We start from the raw sequence: 17,529 nt of genomic DNA, 5'->3' as shown, positions 1-17,529 counted from the left end.
CGCAGGGTCTCGGGCCGGGGGAGAGGGGACCAGGAACGCAGGGTCTCGGGCCGGGGGAGAGGGGGCCAGGAACGCAGGGTCTCGGCGAGGGGAGAGGGGGCCAGGAACGCAGGGTCTCGGGCCAGGGGAGAGAGGGCCAGGAACACAGGGTCTCGGCGAGGGGAGAGGGGGCCAGGAACGCAGGGTCTCGGGCCGGGGGAGAGGGGGCCAGGAACTCAGGGTCTCGGGCCGGGGGAGAGGGGGCCAGGAACACAGGGTCTCGGCGAGGGGAGAGGGGGCCAGGAACTCAGGGTCTCGGGCCGGGGGAGAGGGGGCCAGGAACGCAGGGTCTCGGCGAGGGGAGAGGGGGCCAGGAACGCAGGGTCTCGGGCCGGAGGAGAGGGGGCCAGGAACGCAGGGTCTCGGCGAGGGGAGAGGGGGCCAGGAACGCAGGGTCTCGGGCCGGGGGAGAGGGGGCCAGGAACGCAGGGTCTCGGCGAGGGGAGAAGGGGCCAGGAACGCAGGGTCTCGGCGAGGGGAGAGGGGGCCAGGAACGCAGGGTCTCGGGCCGGGGGAGAAGGGGCCAGGAACGCAGGGTCTCGGGCCGGGGGAAAGGGGGCCAGGAACTCAGGGTCTCGGGCCGGGGGAGAGGGGGCCAGGAACGCAGGGTCTCGGCGAGGGGAGAGGGGGCCAGGAACGCAGGGTCTCGGGCCGGAGGAGAGGGGGCCAGGAACGCAGGGTCTCGGCGAGGGGAGAGGGGGCCAGGAACGCAGGGTCTCGGGCCGGAGGAGAGGGGGCCAGGAACGCAGGGTCTCGGCGAGGGGAGAGGGGGCCAGGAACGCAGGGTCTCGGGCCGGGGGAGAGGGGGCCAGGAACGCAGGGTCTCGGCGAGGGGAGAGGGGGCCAGGAACGCAGGGTCTCGGGCCGGGGGAGAGGGGGCCAGGAACGCAGGGTCTCGGCGAGGGGAGAGGGGGCCAGGAACGCAGGGTCTCGGGCCGGAGGAGAGGGGGCCAGGAACGCAGGGTCTCGGGCCGGAGGAGAGGGGGCCAGGAACGCAGGGTCTCGGCGAGGGGAGAGGGGGCCAGGAACGCAGGGTCTCGGGCCGGGGGAGAGGGGGCCAGGAACGCAGGGTCTCGGCGAGGGGAGAGGGGGCCAGGAACGCAGGGTCTCGGGCCGGGGGAGAGGGGGCCAGGAACGCAGGGTCTCGGCGAGGGGAGAAGGGGCCAGGAATGCAGAGTCTCGGCTGGGGGAATCAGTTGCTGATGACACCATGTCCTGGAGGTCTCACTCATGGGCTCCTCCTGCATTGCTGGCTCTCAGTGCTGACCTGGCGTGGGGAGAGGGGGAATCAGCACCTGCCCCCTGCGCTGGAGCCCCCTGGGCTGGCATTGGCTGAGATCCCAGAGGGGCAGGCCTGGTGCTGGGCTGAGCACATGGCAGGGGTTCTGGGGGGCAGGGGCTGGAGGCTCCCATCCCAGCCAGGCCAGGGCAGGGTCTGGGCAGGGTCCGGGGCAGGCCTGTCCTGACAGTCGGGGCTACAGGGCTCTCCCCTGGCTGGTTCCTAAGCATCCGAGCAGCTGGGCCTCTGGCCCCCTGGGAGACACACCCCCGGCTGCACCCATCTCCCTGCTGGGGAGTTTGCAGTTCCACCCACTCACCCCGTAGCCCCCCTTTCCCCATGGCCTTTGCCATCTTATCAGCTCCTGCCCCCAACTACACTCTCCCCTGTGCGTTGGGACCTCCAGCTGGACGTCAGCTGCCCCCAGTGTAGGGCCCCCCACCCCCAGGCTGGCCCGGCTGCGCCTCAGCCCAGTGGGGGCCTGGCCTGGAATGGCACTTACCATGCGGGGAGCTCGATGGCTTCTGTCTGGGCCCCACTGCTAGGGAGGGAGAGCGAGAGGGCGGGTGAGCTGGAGAGGGAGGCTGCCTGCATCTGCCCCTCCCTGAATATTCCCCCTCTGCCCAGCACCCAGACCCAGTCAGTGGCGGGCCAAGAGTGGGGCCCGGCAGTGGGGGAGTGAAGGCGCGTGGGGCCCTGGGCTCAGGCCTGCATGGCCTCCAGCCAGACCCCCAGTGTAGGCCGCGCCTGCCCCTCCCACCTCCCTGTGGCCCAAGTCGCAGCCTCTGACCCGTGCGGGCCCCAGGGCTGTCAGGCTGGGACTAGGGGGCATTTCTTGTAATATTTTATGAGCCCTGTGTGTGCTCAGTTTCCTCTCTGTGCTGCATTGTTACTGAGTGGGTGGATGTGACGAAGTGGGACTGTTCTTAATGGTTCCTCTGAACAGTGTGGGGGTGCCTCAGTTTCCCCTAGGCAGTTCTTAAGTATCTAGGTGGTGGGGTAAGGGTGTATGATCACTGCAGAGCCCTAGAGGGCAGGTGTGTGCAGGGGTCTGGACACAGAGAATGGCCGACACCCTGTTTCCTGGCCACTGATGGCCTGGGCCCTTCCCCCCTGCAAGGTGAGAGCTAAAGGGTTGGAGAACAAAGGAATCAGGTGACCTCCTGGCCCGGGAAAGGGACAAAGCCCAGAGGAGGAGGGAGGGGGAGAGTTTCAGTTTGGGGCTGGCTGCGGACATGGAGTGAAGTGCAGACATGGTTGTCTGGCTCACTGCCCCCCAAAATGGACCCAGCTGAGGGGTCCCGTTCTCTGCACCTGCAAACTCTGTGTTAGACCATGTTCCTGTCGTCTAATAAACCTTCTGTGTTACTGGCTGGCTGAGAGTCCCATCTGACTGCGGAGTTGGGGGGCAGGACCCTCTGGCTTCCCCAGGAGCCCCGCCTGAGCGGACTGGCTGTGGGAAGCGCACGGAGGGGCAGAGGAGGCTGAATGCTCCGAGGTCAGAGCCAGGAAGGTGGAAGCTGTGTGAGCTGCGTGTCCTGGGGACAGGCTGCTCCTAGAGAGGCAACTTCCCCAAAGTCCTGACTGGCTTCCTGGGGAGCAGTTCCCGAGCATCGCCCAGGGACTCCATGACAGTGGAAAAGGGCTATGTGCTCTCAGGGCAGGGGGAGAGCTGCCCAGGCCCCCTACCAGCGGCAACAGTGGCAGCTCCAAGGGGGAGAAGATCACGTCCCACCTCTCCACAGGGCAGCTGAACACCACTCCCCAGCGGAGAGCAACAGGCGGGCGGGGGGATAAGCGTTGGCTGCTGGAAGCACTGGCGGGGGCTCGGACCAAGGAGTGAGCCGGAGCCAGACAGAGCTTGAACCCCGGGGTCGCTGCGGCTGGCTGGGCGCTGGCTGCCCAGAACGGACTCTGCTGGAACCTTCACTTCTCTGTGTGCCAGGCCACGGATACACCCGCCTGTCTGCCCGCGCTGGCTGGGTGTCCCTGCAGACGCTGGCGGGGGGGGGTGCTGCTCCCCCAGATGGGACACGTCTCCCCCAGGTCTGAACTTGCTACCTGGAGCTCCCGGGGTGGGGCAGGGGGCTGCAGGGCTCACCCTGGGGGAAGAGCGAGACCCCAGGGAGTCTGGGTCACCGAAGGGCTCCTCCCTGAGACTGTTCCCAGGCTGGGGCTGGCCCTGGGGGTCCATGACAGTGTGACATTGTGAGTGTAATATAATATCTCATGGAAAGGTGACACAGGGCCAGAAAGAGTTAATGAACTCCCAGACTGACCTGACCCAGGGCCGGACTGTAAAGACTGGTTAGGAGGATCTGTAAATGAACAGAGCTGTGAAATGCAGCCGGCATTGTGAGAGAGAGAAGGGGAGCTGTGTGCTCAGGTCTTGTGATGTCAGCAAACAAGTCTTGTCTATTACCATGGCTTTGATTCAAAGATCAAAAGAGGAATATTAACATTTAGGAAGACACTGGAGTGACATAGTATTATTGTCTATATGGCTCTTTGAAGGTTGTGGTAACCGGTATCTGAACTGTTAATGGATAAATTACTCTGGGCTAATTGCTAGGACATTTAGGAGAAGGAAAGTGAAGCCGATTGTTTTCTCAGGCCAAAAGGCTGCAGGGGATGTATAAAACCCTGGGACACGATCCTTCATCTCCGATCTGCTTTGGGTTTCAAGAAGGGGAAACCCTGAGCCATAAGGATTGAGATCCCCAGTCACTGACAGGAGTCACCCTGAACATGGACATTGGACTGTAACCCGTGGACTATTTCTAAAAGGACTTTTGGCAACTACAAGCTCAGCTCTGCTGTATCTGAATCTCAAGAACTGAACCCAAGTCTGTCTGTATATTGATCTTTTAACCAGCACGCTCTCTCTCTTCTTTTTTTTAATAAATTTTAGTTTGGTTAATAAGACTTGACTGTAAGCGTGTATTTGGGGTAAGATCTAAGTTTTATATTGACCTGGGTCTGGGGCTTGGTCCTTTGGGGTCAGGAGAACCTTTTTTTTTCTGTGATGAAATAAGATTTTCAGAATTTAGCATCCTATGTTTGATGTGTGTGTCTGGATGGAGGCCTCCGGCTGGGCACTTTCAGGGCACTGCGTTGTTTGGACGTCTGAGTACCCAGGGAGGTGCTGGAGAAGCTGGTTCGGGCTGGCTGGGTAAATCGAAGGAGTGGAATATCCACCAGCGTTTGGGGTTTGTCCGCCCTGGTCTGTTTGCAGTTCACCCTGACAGAGTGACCTCAGCTGGCTCCCACGGGCAGCCCCGTCACAGACAGACATGCCCCTGCCGAGATCGGCCCACCGGCCCCAGCACTAAGAGCCCGGGGGTGAGATCAGGAACTGGAGAGGGGTCAGGGAAGAGCCGTGGGAATGATCGAAGGGTTTGAAACCTGCCTCAGTGACACGCCAGGAGCTCAAATGAGACAAAGGGAGGGTCTAAGGGGTGATGTGATCCCAGCCTAGAGCAGTGGCTGCTTCTCCACCTTTGTGGGCTCAGGGCCCACCTGTGAATGTCGCGACCCAGTAACTAGTCTGGGGGTGGGGGCCCTGGGGTGGTTTTGAACAGGTCCTGCCCCTTCAGCGGGGTTGGGTCCTGCCCAGCTCCTGTGCTGTGCGGGGGTTGGGCTTGGCTCTCTGCCCTGGGCCTTGCACCTCGGGGTGGCAGTGCCGCTCAGGTTTGGCCCCGCCCAAACTGGCGGGAGTGGAGCTGTGCCCTGGATCACGGGGGTGGCAGCGCCAGCCACTGGAACCCGGCCTACCCTGACTGCCGTCATCATGACATCTGGGCCAAACCTGAGTGGGGCAGGGACCCGAGGTGCCGGAACGGGAAGTGAACGAGCCTGGCCTGTCCACTTTTCGCCCCCGCCCCCGCGAGGCCTGCCCCCAAGCTGGAAGCTGGAGCCCGGGCCGGGGAAAAGCAGCCCGTGAAGCCCAGGCAGCTGTGGAGAGCCACGGACCAGCTGCCTGCCCGGGGCAGGGAGGGGGGCCGAGAGCAGCCCCTGGCCCATCTCCCCGCCCCATGGTCCGGCTGCGGCTCTTGGGCCCCAGAGGACCCGCCCCCCGGCCAGGCTGGAAGCCGGAGCCAGGTCAGGGTAAGAGCCACGCAAGCAGCTGTGGGGAGCCGCGGACCATCCACCTGCCCTGGGCAGGGGGCCCGGGGGTCGGGGATACAGGCTAGAGGCTGCTCTTGGCTCCCCCACCCTGGGCAGGTGAAGGGGCCCAGCCTCCCTGGCCCAGCTCCAGCTTCTGGCTTGGCTGGGGGGGGCCTCGGGGGAAGAGGAGGGGCAGGGGCGGGGCCACGGAGGGGGCCTCGTGGCCCCCCCACCTTTAGGAAGACTCCGTAGCCCCTGGCAGGGACCAAGAGGTTGCAGTGCCCGGAGCAGGGATGGGAGCACAGCCAGCCCCGTGGGACAGGAGCTGCCACGTGACCCTTCGGCACAGCCTGGGGCCGACTGTGGGTCCCGACTCCGGGTGGAGAAGCCCTGCTCTGCCAGTACCTCCATGGGAACAAACGTTGACCAGGTGCTCTGCGGGCAGGTGGAGGAAGGGCGAAGCGGGACAGATTCCCACTGGCGATGGGGGTCGGTGTTTAACGGGGAGGTAATTAGCCATTGGACAATCAGTGCAGCCGGCTCTGCTCTGGGGCAAGTCTTGGGCCCGGGTCGGACGGGGGGCAGATCACATGGTCATGGGCCTTGCTAGCCGGCGCTCTGGGGGTCTCTGAACAGCAGGAGGAGGCTGTTACCCGCGTGTGGCCCGGGGGGACTGTCCCTCACCCCAGTCACTCACCTTCGGCCCCCTCTAGCGCCTCTGGCCCCTCTGGCCTGTCCTCGTCGGCTCCAGCATCTCCTCCATCCCCGCCTGCAAACCCGTCCGAGTCGTCCTCACCCAGCGAGTCTGGGAGAGCGAGGGAATCCCAGAGTCAGCAACCGCACCGGGGGGGCCAAGCCTGCCCCACCCTCCCCACTGAGGGTCCCTGGCCAGGCCTCCCCAGAGAGCCCAGCGGGGCAGAGGCATGGAGCAGCCGGAAGGGAGGCTCTGGCCATGCCACCTGCACCCAGCTCAGCCAGTCCTGGGGTCCCTGCCAGGCATCTGCCCCCAGCACACAGCCAGCTGCGCATGGAGAGGGGCAGAAGCCAGGATCCACTGCTGGGAAGGGACCGTGCTGGCAGCCGCCCCAGGAGGCTGAGATCAGTGCTCTGCCACCCCCTCCTGTACCCCAGCCCCCCACCTGCAAGCCAGCCACACCCCCTTGGACAGCCCATACACCCTGGGCCCCACACCCCTCCCCGGGGGGCCCCTGCTATAGCTAACGCCAGCCCTGCCCCCACCTCGTTGCATGTCAGACATGTCAGACGGACCTGTGGGCTGAGGAGCAGCTCTGCCCACCCCGCACAGCACCCAGGACAGGGGCTCACACCATGGCCCCAAGGCGACCTGCCGGTGCCAGGCCCCCCTCGCCCTGCGGCGCCCCTGGGTCACCTGTCTGGAATTCGATGGTTCTCAGCATCTCGGCCAGGTAGTCCACATTGACAAAGAAGTGGTCCATCTTCTCGTAGCCGGGCTCCGGGCGGCTGCTCATCGACACCTTCGACATGTCTGTGATCCTGCCAGGCAGAGCCAGGGGCATCTCAGCCTCACAAATCTGGCCTGACTTCATTCAGAGCCATTGCAGAGCACCGGGCCTGTGACTCCACGACACCCCCGCACAGCCCGACCAACCGCCCCACTCTGGGACTGGGGGCACTGGCCGAGCTGTGTGTGGGGAGCCCAGGGCTGGGTAGCAGGGGGCTGCGGGTCAGGATTGGGGGCTCTGGCAGAGCTGGGGGAGGGGAGCCCAGGGCTGGGGTAACAGGGGGCTGTGGGGTGGGATTGGGGCACTGGCAGAGCTGGGGGAGGGGAGCCCAGGGCTGGGGTAGCCGGGGGCTGTGGGGCAGGATTGGGGGCACTGGCAGAGCTGGGGGAGGGGAGCCCAGGGCTGGGGTAGCAGGGGGCTGTGGGGAGGGATTCGGGGCACCGGCAGAGCTGGGGGAGGGGAGCTCAGGCTGGGGCAGCAGGGGGCTGTGGGGCGGGATTGGGGGCACTGGCCGAGCTGTGTGTGGGGAGCCCAGGGCAGGGCTGGCAGGGGGCTGTGGGGCAGGATTTTTGTGCTCACACCATCCCACAGATACAGGCATCGCCTCATGGGATCCCAGCCAAGGTCCGTCCAGCCCAGAGTCCCATCCCCAACGGCAGCGCAGGCTGCTGGGGGCAGGTGTGAGAGCCCCATGGCAACTGCTGTGGGACAACCTGCCTGTGAGGACGTGGGGATATTTTGTAATATTTTTATGAAGCCTATGTGTGCCTCAGTTTCCCCTCTATGCTGCATTGTTACCCAGTGTGGGGGAGGCTGGGCACCTCCAGGCAGGCTCAGGCACGGATGGGAATGGCACCCAGGTGTCTGGGACTCTGTGGGTCACTGGGAAAGGACTGGCTGAAGCCAACCCCATATCAATGGAGAATCCATGGCAACAATGGCAAATCTAATTGCTGGGAATGGACACCTGGCCCCACCTCTTGGCAGGAGCCGAGAAGCATCCCCCCAGCTGGGGAATGAAGGGCTGAGAGGTGTGAGGTGGGGGATAAGAGCTGGGGGCTGGAAGGAGTCAGGCTCTCACCTGGAGTCTGACCAAGGAGGTTGGATGGAGAGACAGACAGAGCGCGAACCATGGGGGTCACTGCGGCTGGGCTGGGCTGTAACCGTCAGTTCTCTGGGCCACCCGAGGGGCTGCCTGGGCCATGTGCCAGGTGACCAATAAACCCGCCTGGTTTCCCAGCGCTGGGCGAGTGGCCCTGCAGACGCTGGGTGAGGGGCACTGATCCCTGAGGAGAGGACACGTCTCCCCCAGGATCTGTCCCAGACTCGCTGCCCAGGGCTCCCGGGGTGGGGCAGGGGGCTGCAGCCCCAGGGGCCCAGTCTCAGGAGGCGGTGAGACCACGTGGCTCACCCTGGGGGAAGAGCAAGACCCCGGGGGGTCTGGGTCACTGCAGGCCCCTCCCAGAGACTGTTCCCAGGCTGGGGGCTTAGCACCAGCCCCGTGGATCCATGACTCTGCCCCAAGGACCCCTGACCCCTACGGAGATGGGCTCCAACCAGAGGTTTCTCTCTCCTGTTGTCTCCCCCCCAGACTTACTTTTTAAGCAGCTCCTTGGATTGCTGCAGGGAGGGAGAGGCAGAGAGCTTGGTTAGCATCAGCACCTGCTCCTGGAGCCCAGCCCCCACCAGCCCCTGAGCCCGGGGCCCTGTTCGACCAGCCTGCAGGCTGGCGCTGGCCTTGGCCCCAGCTCTGGCTGGGGGCAGGCTCAAGACCACGTTTCCTTTCCAAGCAGCCTGCAGCATGGGCCGCCCTCGGGCTTTACCACTCAGCCAAGCAGGACCGCCTGGCTGGGGGCCTAGCAGGCCCCTGCCCCCGAGCCCTTTGCCCAGGCCCTTATTCCGGGAGGATGGTGCCCACGGCGTGGCCAGGTACCAGTGTGGAGAAGCCCCTCCCCTGCCCAGACGCCCCCTCCCCACACAGACCTGCAGGTACGCGGCCATCTGGGGCTCCTCCATGGCCTGGATAGCCGACTCCACCAGCTTGGAGGCGATCTCCAGGTGCTCCCCGTACTGGCGGATGAGGGAGCGCACGTGGCTCACCCGCTCCTCCTGCTCCCGGCTGATGCGCTGCACCAGCTCCTTCTTACGCTCCTCCAGGGAGCTGCACAGGGAGTCGAAGCGCTGGCAGAGATGCTGCTTCTGCCGCCGACTGTTCTCCTGCGGGGGGAGCCGCCCCCACGTCACTGCAGGGGCTCGGGGCCACCCCTCCTCCAGCCCCACAGCCCCCGCCCGGTCCCCTGACCTCCAGGAGGAGCAAAGGGGCCAGGGGTCAGGGCAGGGCGCTGGGAGCCAGGGCTCCGGGGTTCTCTCCCCAGCTCTGGGAAAGGAAGGGGTCTAGCGCTGGGCCAGGAGCCAGGACTTGCGGGCTGGATTAGCCATCAGGTCACGGACGCGCTGTGGCCGTTCCCTTCTGTTCTCCAGAGTCAGGAGATCACCCCCCTGACCCCTGTGCCGCTCTGGCCTGAGACCCGCCCCAGCGATTCCTGCATCAAGCCCCACCATGCTGGTGGGGCCCCAGCGGGTCCAGTACAGATGCCTGGCCTGTGACAAAGTGGGAATGTTCTTAATGTTTTCTCCAAATACTGTGTGTGCCTCAGTTTCCCCTGTGTGTTACTCGAGTATCTAGGTGGAGGGATAAAGGTGTGTGATCATTGCAGAGGCCCGTCAATGGCAGGTCTGGCTGAACAGAACAGGGAATCATCAAGTGATCCATCCCCTGTCGCCCATTCCCAGCTCCTGGCAAACAGAGGCTAGGGACACCACCCCTGCCTATCCTGGCTGCCTGGGCCCAGAAACAGCTGACACTGTATCCTGGCAATTGATGGCCGGGCCCCCTCCTCTGCAGCAGGCAGGCGGAGGAGTTGGTGTAGCCCAGGTGACCTGCTTGCTGGGGAAAGAGCCAAATGACGGAGGAGGAGCAATGGGGGTGAGGAGACCAGGCAGCTGGAACTAATCAGTCTCATGCTTTGAGCCTCAGAGGGGAGAGTCCAGGGCGCTAAGCCCTGGATCCCGCTAAGATGGACTTTGCTGCTGTAAGCAGGGTCTGGATGATTTCTCCCGACAGCCAGCAGAGAGTGGGAGAGACTTCAGGGGCAAACCGTATTTACAAGAACACACCTACTCTGCCTCGGTATCCAGCAGACAGAGCTGTGCTGCTCAAAGTGATCAGCTTTGTCCGGCGTTGGGTACAAATCATGTTACTACTGAATGCAGGGGGAGTGACATGCTGTTGTCTTTATTGTATGAATAAAGAGGAGCAGAGCTGTGCTTAACCTGTCCCGATTGAGGGGTCACCCTCAGCTGAAAGCACCTCGTTAAGCCAGGGGCTCGAATGCCAGGAAGATAAGAGGGGTGGAGACAGGTGTTGTGGCCTTTTTCTAAGGGGCCCTGGTCAGGGTTAATCTGTTCCTCCCTATTGCTTAAAGCTAGAGTGAAATGGGCTTTGTTAGGAGCCTTTCATTAAGTTAAATGCTCAAAAGAGCTGAAATGGCTTGTGGTTGGGCAGTGTCTCTTTGTGATGAAGTGGGACTGTTCTTAATGTTTCCTCTGAATAGTGTGGGGGTGCCTCAGTTTCCCCTAGGCAGTTCTTAAGTATCTAGGGAGTGGGGTAAGGGTGTATGATCATTGCAGAGCCCTAGAGGGCAGGTGTCTGCAGGGGTCTGGACACAGAGAATGGCCGACACCCTGTTTCCTGGCCACTGATGGCCTGGGCCCTTCCCCCCTGCAAGGTGAGAGCTAAAGGGTTGGAGAACAAAGGAATCAGGTGACCTCCTGGCCCGGGAAAGGGACAAAGCCCAGAGGAGGAGGGGCTGGAGGGAGTTTTCAGTTTGGGGCTGGCTGGGACATGGAGTGAAGTGCAGACGGGGTTGTCTGGCTCACTGCCGCCCAAAATGGACCCAGCTGAGGGGTCCTGTTCTCTGCACCTACAAGCTCTGTGTTAGACCATGTTCCTGTCATCTAATAAACTTTCCGTTTTACTGGCTGGCTGAGAGTCACGTCTGGCTGCGGAGTTGGGGTGCAGGACCCTCTGGCTTCCCCCAGAGAGTCTGCCCAGGCTACTGCTGGGCGCCATTCCCACCTCCGTTCCTTAGCCTGTCCTGAGAGCAAACGGTCCCTTTCCCACCACTGGGTAACACTGCTACACAAAGGGGAAACTGAGGCACACACCAGCATCATAAAAATATTACAGAAAATTCCCTCTTTGTCCCACCCTCCCTATTAGACATCTGCACCTTGTTCCTAGGCTGAATTCGTGTAGTGCCTGCTCCCAGCCGGCGGCTCGTGTTAGACTGTCTGGCAGATGGAAGAGAAGTCTGCTTTCACAGACCTCTTCCCACACAGGTGCGAGCAGACCCTGAGCAAGTCACCTTTCAGGCGTCTCTTTGGCGAGAGAATCAGACCCATCTCCTTCAGGCTCTCCGCAGCTGGCGGATTTTCTAGCCCTCTGTCCTGTTCCCTGAACCCTTTCCAGTCCATTAACCTCCCGTTGGCAGAGCAGGCCCCAGATCCCAGCTCACTGTCCCTGTCTGGAGAGTGAACACCATCTGCTAGTCCACCTTGTACCCTCTTAGCTACAGCGTCACACAGGGCTATGCTGGGCCAGCTGGTTTCTCCCAGGAGCGCTTCCCTGCCTTCCCGGCTCGGCCCCCAGCCCCATGGCACCTAGGCTGTGACCGTAGGTGGGAGGGCCTGGCATTTGGCTAGGTTACAAGGTATGGGGCCCCGCTCCGCAAGCCATGCGGGCCTTGCTGCCCCAGGGCTATTTACCTCTCCACTGTCCCTGGCAGATTTGACCAGCAGGGATTTTTATCTTTGCTGCCAGGTCCCTGATGAAGACCCTGAAGAGCCGTGGGCAGCTCCTGGTGAGAGCCCACTCCCAATCCCCGCAGGAGGAGAGTACCCCCTGCCCACGGCCTCTGCCTGCTCTCACCCCATGCGGGGGCCGCCCAGGGACCCCATACCTCGATGGCCTTGCAGATCTCCTCCATCTGGGTCACGATGGCCTGGATGCGGTCGTTCCCAGCCACCAGCATGGCGACCCCGTCGCTCAGCTCGCTCTGCCACAGGGGGGTAGGGAGGTCAGTGCTGGGCGGCAGCCCCCCCCTACGCTGCTGGAGGGGGCCTGGCCAGCAGCCCCCACAGCAATGAATGCACGGGGAGCTCAGCAAGCGCAGACTGGGTCCTGCAGGCTCCCTGCCAGCCCCCCCACTCCCCAGGCCTCTGCCAGGAGCCCCACAGAGCCTGCACCTGGGGCAGCTCTGGCCTCTCAGCGCCCCCTGGGGAGGAGAGACCTGCCCCTGGCCCAGAAGGGGGGGCAGCCGCTGAATTGCAAAGACCTGGGGGTGAGGCTGCCCCACTCCTGTTGCTCCAGCCAGGCTGGGCCAGGCCGGCCCCTGGGCGGGATCAGGACAGCCCAAGGGCCCCCACGGCCACATGGGCACCAACTGCAGCAGAGGAGAACGCGGCACGGGGCCCCCGCCACGCCCCCTCCCCAAGCCACGCTCCCCCTGCCCCGGTCCCTGGCCCCCCAGGCCGTGGCACGCAGCCCCAGGTACCTTCTGGTGCTTGTAGACGCTGGGCAGCGGGGCCACCTCGCAGTCCTTGTGGGCCCCGAACACCTTGCACAGGGAGCAGGTGGGCGCCTCGCAGGTCAGGCAATAGATGTTGATCTTCTCGTCCTCGTGCTCATCACACATCAGCTGCTGCTCTGCCTTGGCGTGCAGGGGCCTGGGGGACGGGCAGAGATGGGCCCCGCTCCCCGCGCCCCCCTGCCGGCCCCCAGGGCCCCCGCCCTCCTCCGTGTGCCCCACAGCCGCCCCACACGGCCCGGAATCGCCCCCTGCCCTCAGGAAAACCCCGCTCAGCCCCCCCTCCGGCCCCCAGGGCCCCCAGCCTCCTCCATGTGCCCCACAGCCGCCCCGCACGGCCCAGAATCGCCCCCCGCCCTCAGGAAAACCCCGTTCAGCCCCCCCTCCGGCCCTCAGGGCCCCCCCCCTCCATGTGCCCCACAGCCGCCCCGCACGGCCCGGAATCGCCCGCCACCCTCAGGAAAACCCCACTCAGCCCCCCCACCGGCCCTCAGGGCCCCCAGCCTCCTCCGTGTGCCCCACAGCCGCCCCGCACGGCCCAGAATCGCCCCCCGCCCTCAGGAAAACCCCGCTCAGCCCCCCTCTCCGGCCCTCAGGGCCCCCACCCTCCTCCGTGTGCCCCACAACCGCCCCGTACAGCCCGGAAACGCCCCCCGCCCTCAGGAAAACCCCGCTCAGCCCCCCCGCCGGCCCTCAGGGCCCCCACCCTCCTCCGTGTGCCCCACAACCGCCCTGCACAGCCCGGAATCGCCCCCTGCCCTCAGGAAAACCCCGCTCAGCCCCCTCCCTGACCCCTCAAGACCCCCTGCACAGATCTTCCACTCCCCCAAGCCCTTGGCCCCCCCGGGCCCAGCAGACCCAGGCCCTCGCTGGGCCTCTGCCCGCACCTGGTGGACTCCTGCTTGTAGATGTCGATGATGTTCTCCACGAGCAGGTTGCGCTGCAGCCCGTAGACGCCGTGCCGGTCTAGGACGACCTCGTGGCGGCAGGAGGGGCACCGGAACCGCCCCCCCGACGACACCGAGCTCGAGCCCCGCGACTGCCACAGCGGGTTGGAAGCCTGGCAGGGAATGGGCACGAGTCGGGGGGGGCCAGGAGGCCATGGGGGAGACCCCAATACGCCCGCCCAGACCTGGGCACCCAGCCTGGGGTTGCCCCTGCGGGCTCCGGCCCCGGGCGCCTGGCACAAAGTCAGCAGCACCCAGGGGAAGGGCAGGGCAGAGTCACAGACTCAGGCCAGCCAGGGCTGGGCCGCGACGGAGGGCAGCCAAGGGGCCAGCGCTGCCCGGCTCAGGGGAGCGAGCCCCTTCAATAGCCCAGCCAGCCCCACCCAGAGCCCCACCAGCCCCACCCACAGCAGCCCCGCCCACAATCCTGCCAGGGCCACCCCAGCCCCACCAGGGCCCCACCAGCCCCGCCCACAGCGCCACCCCAGCCCCGCCCACAGCCCTTCCAGCCCCACCCAGAGCCCCACCAGCCCCACCCACAGCAGCCCCGCCCACAATCCTGCCAGGGCCACACCAGCCCCACCAGGGCCCCACCAGCCCCGCCCACAGCGCCACCCCAGCCCCGCCCACAGCCCTTCCAGCCCCGCCCACAACCCTGCCAGCCCCACCCAGAGCCCCACCAGGGCCCCACCAGCCCCACCAGGGCCCCACCAGCCCCGCCCACAGCCCTTCCAGCCCCGCCCACAGCCACACCAGAGCCACACCAGCCCCACCCACAGCCCCACCCACTGCCCTGCCAGGGCCCCACCAGCCCCACCAAGAGGAGCAGCCCCTCCCACAACGCTGCCAGGGCCACACCAGCCCCACCAGGGCCCCACCAGCCCCGCCCACAGCCCCATACCAGCCCCGCCCACAGCCCTTCCAGCCCTGCCCACAGCCCCACCCCACCTACAACCCTGCCATCCCCACCCAGACCCCCACCAGGGCCCCACCAGCCCCACCCACAGCACCGCCCACAGCCCCACACCAGCCCCACCCACAGCCCCACCAGAGCCACACCAGCCCCACCCAGAGCCCTGCCAGGGCCCCACCAGCCCCACCCATAGCCCTACCCACAGCCCCACACCAGCCCTGCCCACAACCCTGCCAGCCCCACCCAGAGCCCTGCCAGGGCCATTGCCAGCAGATCGAGGGACGTGATCGTTCCCCTCTATTCGGCATTGGTGAGGCCTCATCTGGAGTACTGTGTCCAGTTTTGGGTCCCACACTACAAGAAGGACGTGGATAAATTGGAAAGAGTCCAGCGGAGGGCAACAAAAATGATGAGGGGACTGGAACACAGGACTTATGAGGAGAGGCTGAGGGAACTGGGGATGTTTAGTCTACGGAAGAGAAGTATGAGGGGGGATTTGATAGCTGCTTTCAACTACCTGAGAGGTGGTTCCAGAGAGGATGGATCTAGACCGTTCTCAGTGGTAGCAGATGACAGAACAAGGAGCAATGGTCTCAAGTTGCAGTGGGGGAGGTTTAGGTTGGATATTAGGAAAAACTTTTTCACGAGGAGGGTGGTGAAGCACTGGAATGCGTTACCTAGGGAGGTGGTGGAATCTCCATCCTTAGATATTTTTAAGGTCAGGCTTGACAAAGCCCTGGCTGGGATGATTTAGTTGGGGTTGGTCCTGCTGTGAGCAGGGGGTTGGACTAGATGACCTCCCGAGGTCCCTTCCAGCCCTGACATTCCATGATTCCATGATTCTACATCTCCGGAGGGGGCTGCAGAGGCGGGGTCCCCAGGGTGCCCTGGGGGCCCCAGGCCGGGCGCTCGGCAGGAGCCCAGGGCGGAGGCCAGCTGCTATTGGAGATGGAGATGGGACGTGCAGGCTTGGGAGGAGGCCACAGGCAGTGCCAGGAGCTGCGGAAAACCACAGAGCCCCCCGACCAGCCGTGGGGTGGGGAGTTGCGTGGAGGGGAGACAAGGCTGGCGGCCACTGCAGGGCCGGACGTGTGACACCGACTCTGGCCAGGCTCTGCAGGTGGATGAGAGTGTTGGGAGGTGGGGGGCAGTAATCACAGTGGGGAGCAAAATCCCAGGGACAAGTTTCTTAGCACAGCCTGGCTCGCCATGCAGCCCCCCTTCCCATCCCCCAGTGCCGCTCCCAGCCCCACATGAAGCCCCCATCCCATCCCCCAGTGCCGCTCCCAGTCCCCCACGCAGCCCCCCCATCCCATCCCCCAGTGTCGCTCGCAGCCCCGCACGCAGCCCCCCCATCCCATCCTCCAGTGCTGCTCCCAGTGCCCCACGCAGGCCCCCCATCCCATCCCCCAGTGCCGCTCCCAGCCCCCCACGCAACCCCCATCGCCTCCCCCACTGCCGCTCCCAGCCCCACACATGAAGCCCCCATCCCATCCCATCCCCCATTGCCTCCCATCTCCCAGTGCTGCTCCCAGCCCCCACATAGTCCCCCCATCCCATCCCCCAGTGCCGCTCCCAGCCCCCCACGCAGCCCCCCCATCCCATCCCCCAGTGCCGCTCCCAGCCCCCCACGCAGCCCCCCCATCCCATCCCCCAGTGCCGCTCCCAGCCCCCCACGCAGCCCCCATCGCCTCCCAGCCCCACAGCCTCTCTCCCCGCCCCGCCCCGCACGCAGCCCAGCCTGCCCGGCTGCGCCCTCACCTGGAAGACGTCGTTGGCGCACTTGCGGCAGAGGTTGTGCTGGCAGGGCAGGATGACCACGGGCTTGGTGAACATCTCCAGGCAGATGGGGCAGATCAGCTGCTTCTCCAGGCTGTCCATGCTGTGCGAGTCCCCCAGCATGGGCTTGAAGCCCACCGCAAAGTTCATCCCCGCGGCCCAGCACTGCCCCCGCAGCCCTGCCCTGTGCCCCGCGCCTCCCCGTGGGCTGGCTGCCTGGCCCCGGCCTGCCCTGGCCCGCCGGTGCCCCTAGCTCCCTGCGTCCCCCTCCCCAGAGCCGCTGCCCTGCCCGTCTGCACTCGCTGCCCGCCCCGGCCGCGGCCCCAGCCCAGCCGTGAGCACGGGCGCTAATTTTAGCAGCCCTCTGGGCCGGGCCACGTGGGCCCCGTGGAATCCCAGAGCCAATTTTATCTGCAGCTGTCAGCGGCGTCGGGTGACACCGAGTCACGCAGCTGCCTCGGCGGGCCCTGGCTCCAGCGCGGAGCCCGGGGGCAGCCGGAGGGCCAGGCGCGCTCCGAGACCCAGCCGCTGGCTCCCGGGCCTGGCTGGACGCGGGAGACGCTCGGGCAGTGGCTGGAGGCCCCGGCTCCCACCGGGCCCGGCTGGTGACGCTGGGTCCTGGCAGGCCCCTGTGCTCCTCCCCATCGCAGCCAGTGGCCCTGCGGTGCTGTCCCGGGGAGGCCCGCAGGAGGCCCGGGGGGGGGAGGGGGAAGGGGCAGAGACCGGAAGGGGAGCGGCCCCCGCAGCCCCGGACCCTGCCCAGATTTGCTCGCAGGCCAGGCCGCGAGACCCCGCGGGGAGAGCCGGCAGAGGGTGGCCAGGCCAAGCCGAGCCGGGGCCTGTGCACCTGCCCCCAGTGCGTGCTGGTGACTCCAGGCCCGCCGGGTGGGTGCACCTGCAGCCCCCCGGGTTCACGCTGACAGCCGCGTGACTGTCCCGGCGACAGGGCCGCACAGCTCGCCTGCGTCACCCAAGCACTAGCCGTCTGGAGGGAGGGAGAGGGGGTTGCAGGATCCCACCCCAAGGAAGGGGACAGTTGGAGGCCTGAGGGGGGGTGTCAGAGTGGCAGGTACCTTGGGGCAGGGGCAGCATGCACACGAGGTCAGTGTGGGAGCAGGGGTGTGACGAAGCGGGACTGTTCTTAATGTTTCCTCTGAATAGTGTGGGGGTGCCTCAGTTTCCCCTAGGCAGTTCTTAAGTATCTAGGGGGTGGGATAAGGGTGTATGGTCGTTGCAGGGCCCTAGAGGGCAGGTGTGTGCAGGGGTCTGGACACAGAGAATGGCCGACACCCTGTTTCCTGGCAACTGATGGCCTGGCCCTTCCCCCCTGCAA

At 65.2% G+C, this 17,529-nt stretch overlaps 1 protein-coding gene across 3 annotated transcripts; it reads right to left on the bottom strand.

The window, feature by feature from the left end:
- Positions 1–1,156: 1,156 nt before the first annotated feature.
- TRIM54 (tripartite motif containing 54) lies at positions 1,157–16,443 on the bottom strand. 3 transcript variants are annotated; one of them, XM_074946734.1, is made up of 11 exons: positions 16,179–16,443; positions 13,445–13,617; positions 12,525–12,696; positions 11,931–12,026; positions 8,893–9,126; positions 8,507–8,529; positions 6,816–6,940; positions 6,123–6,230; positions 3,598–3,636; positions 1,821–1,859; positions 1,157–1,306 (listed from the first exon to the last, which is right to left on the bottom strand). In XM_074946734.1, the coding sequence occupies exons 1-11, from the start codon at positions 16,344–16,346 to the stop codon at positions 1,296–1,298; spliced, it is 1,188 nt and encodes a 395-aa protein (XP_074802835.1). In that variant the 5' UTR covers positions 16,347–16,443; the 3' UTR covers positions 1,157–1,295. The 3 variants fall into 3 exon arrangements, with proteins under 3 accessions (XP_074802835.1, XP_074802836.1, XP_074802837.1); XM_074946735.1 differs by lacking the exon at positions 3,598–3,636 and having other exon boundaries at positions 1,158–1,306; positions 16,179–16,435; XM_074946736.1 differs by lacking the exon at positions 3,598–3,636 and having other exon boundaries at positions 1,158–1,306; positions 1,821–1,856; positions 16,179–16,435.
- Between the last annotated feature and the right edge of the window lie 1,086 nt (positions 16,444–17,529).

The sequence above is a fragment of the Natator depressus genome, chromosome 3, assembly GCF_965152275.1.
Source record: "Natator depressus isolate rNatDep1 chromosome 3, rNatDep2.hap1, whole genome shotgun sequence".
Taxonomy (NCBI): Eukaryota; Metazoa; Chordata; order Testudines; family Cheloniidae; genus Natator; species Natator depressus.
The sequence above is the reverse complement of the archived record's forward strand: the minus strand, read 5'-3'. Positions and strand labels throughout refer to the sequence as shown.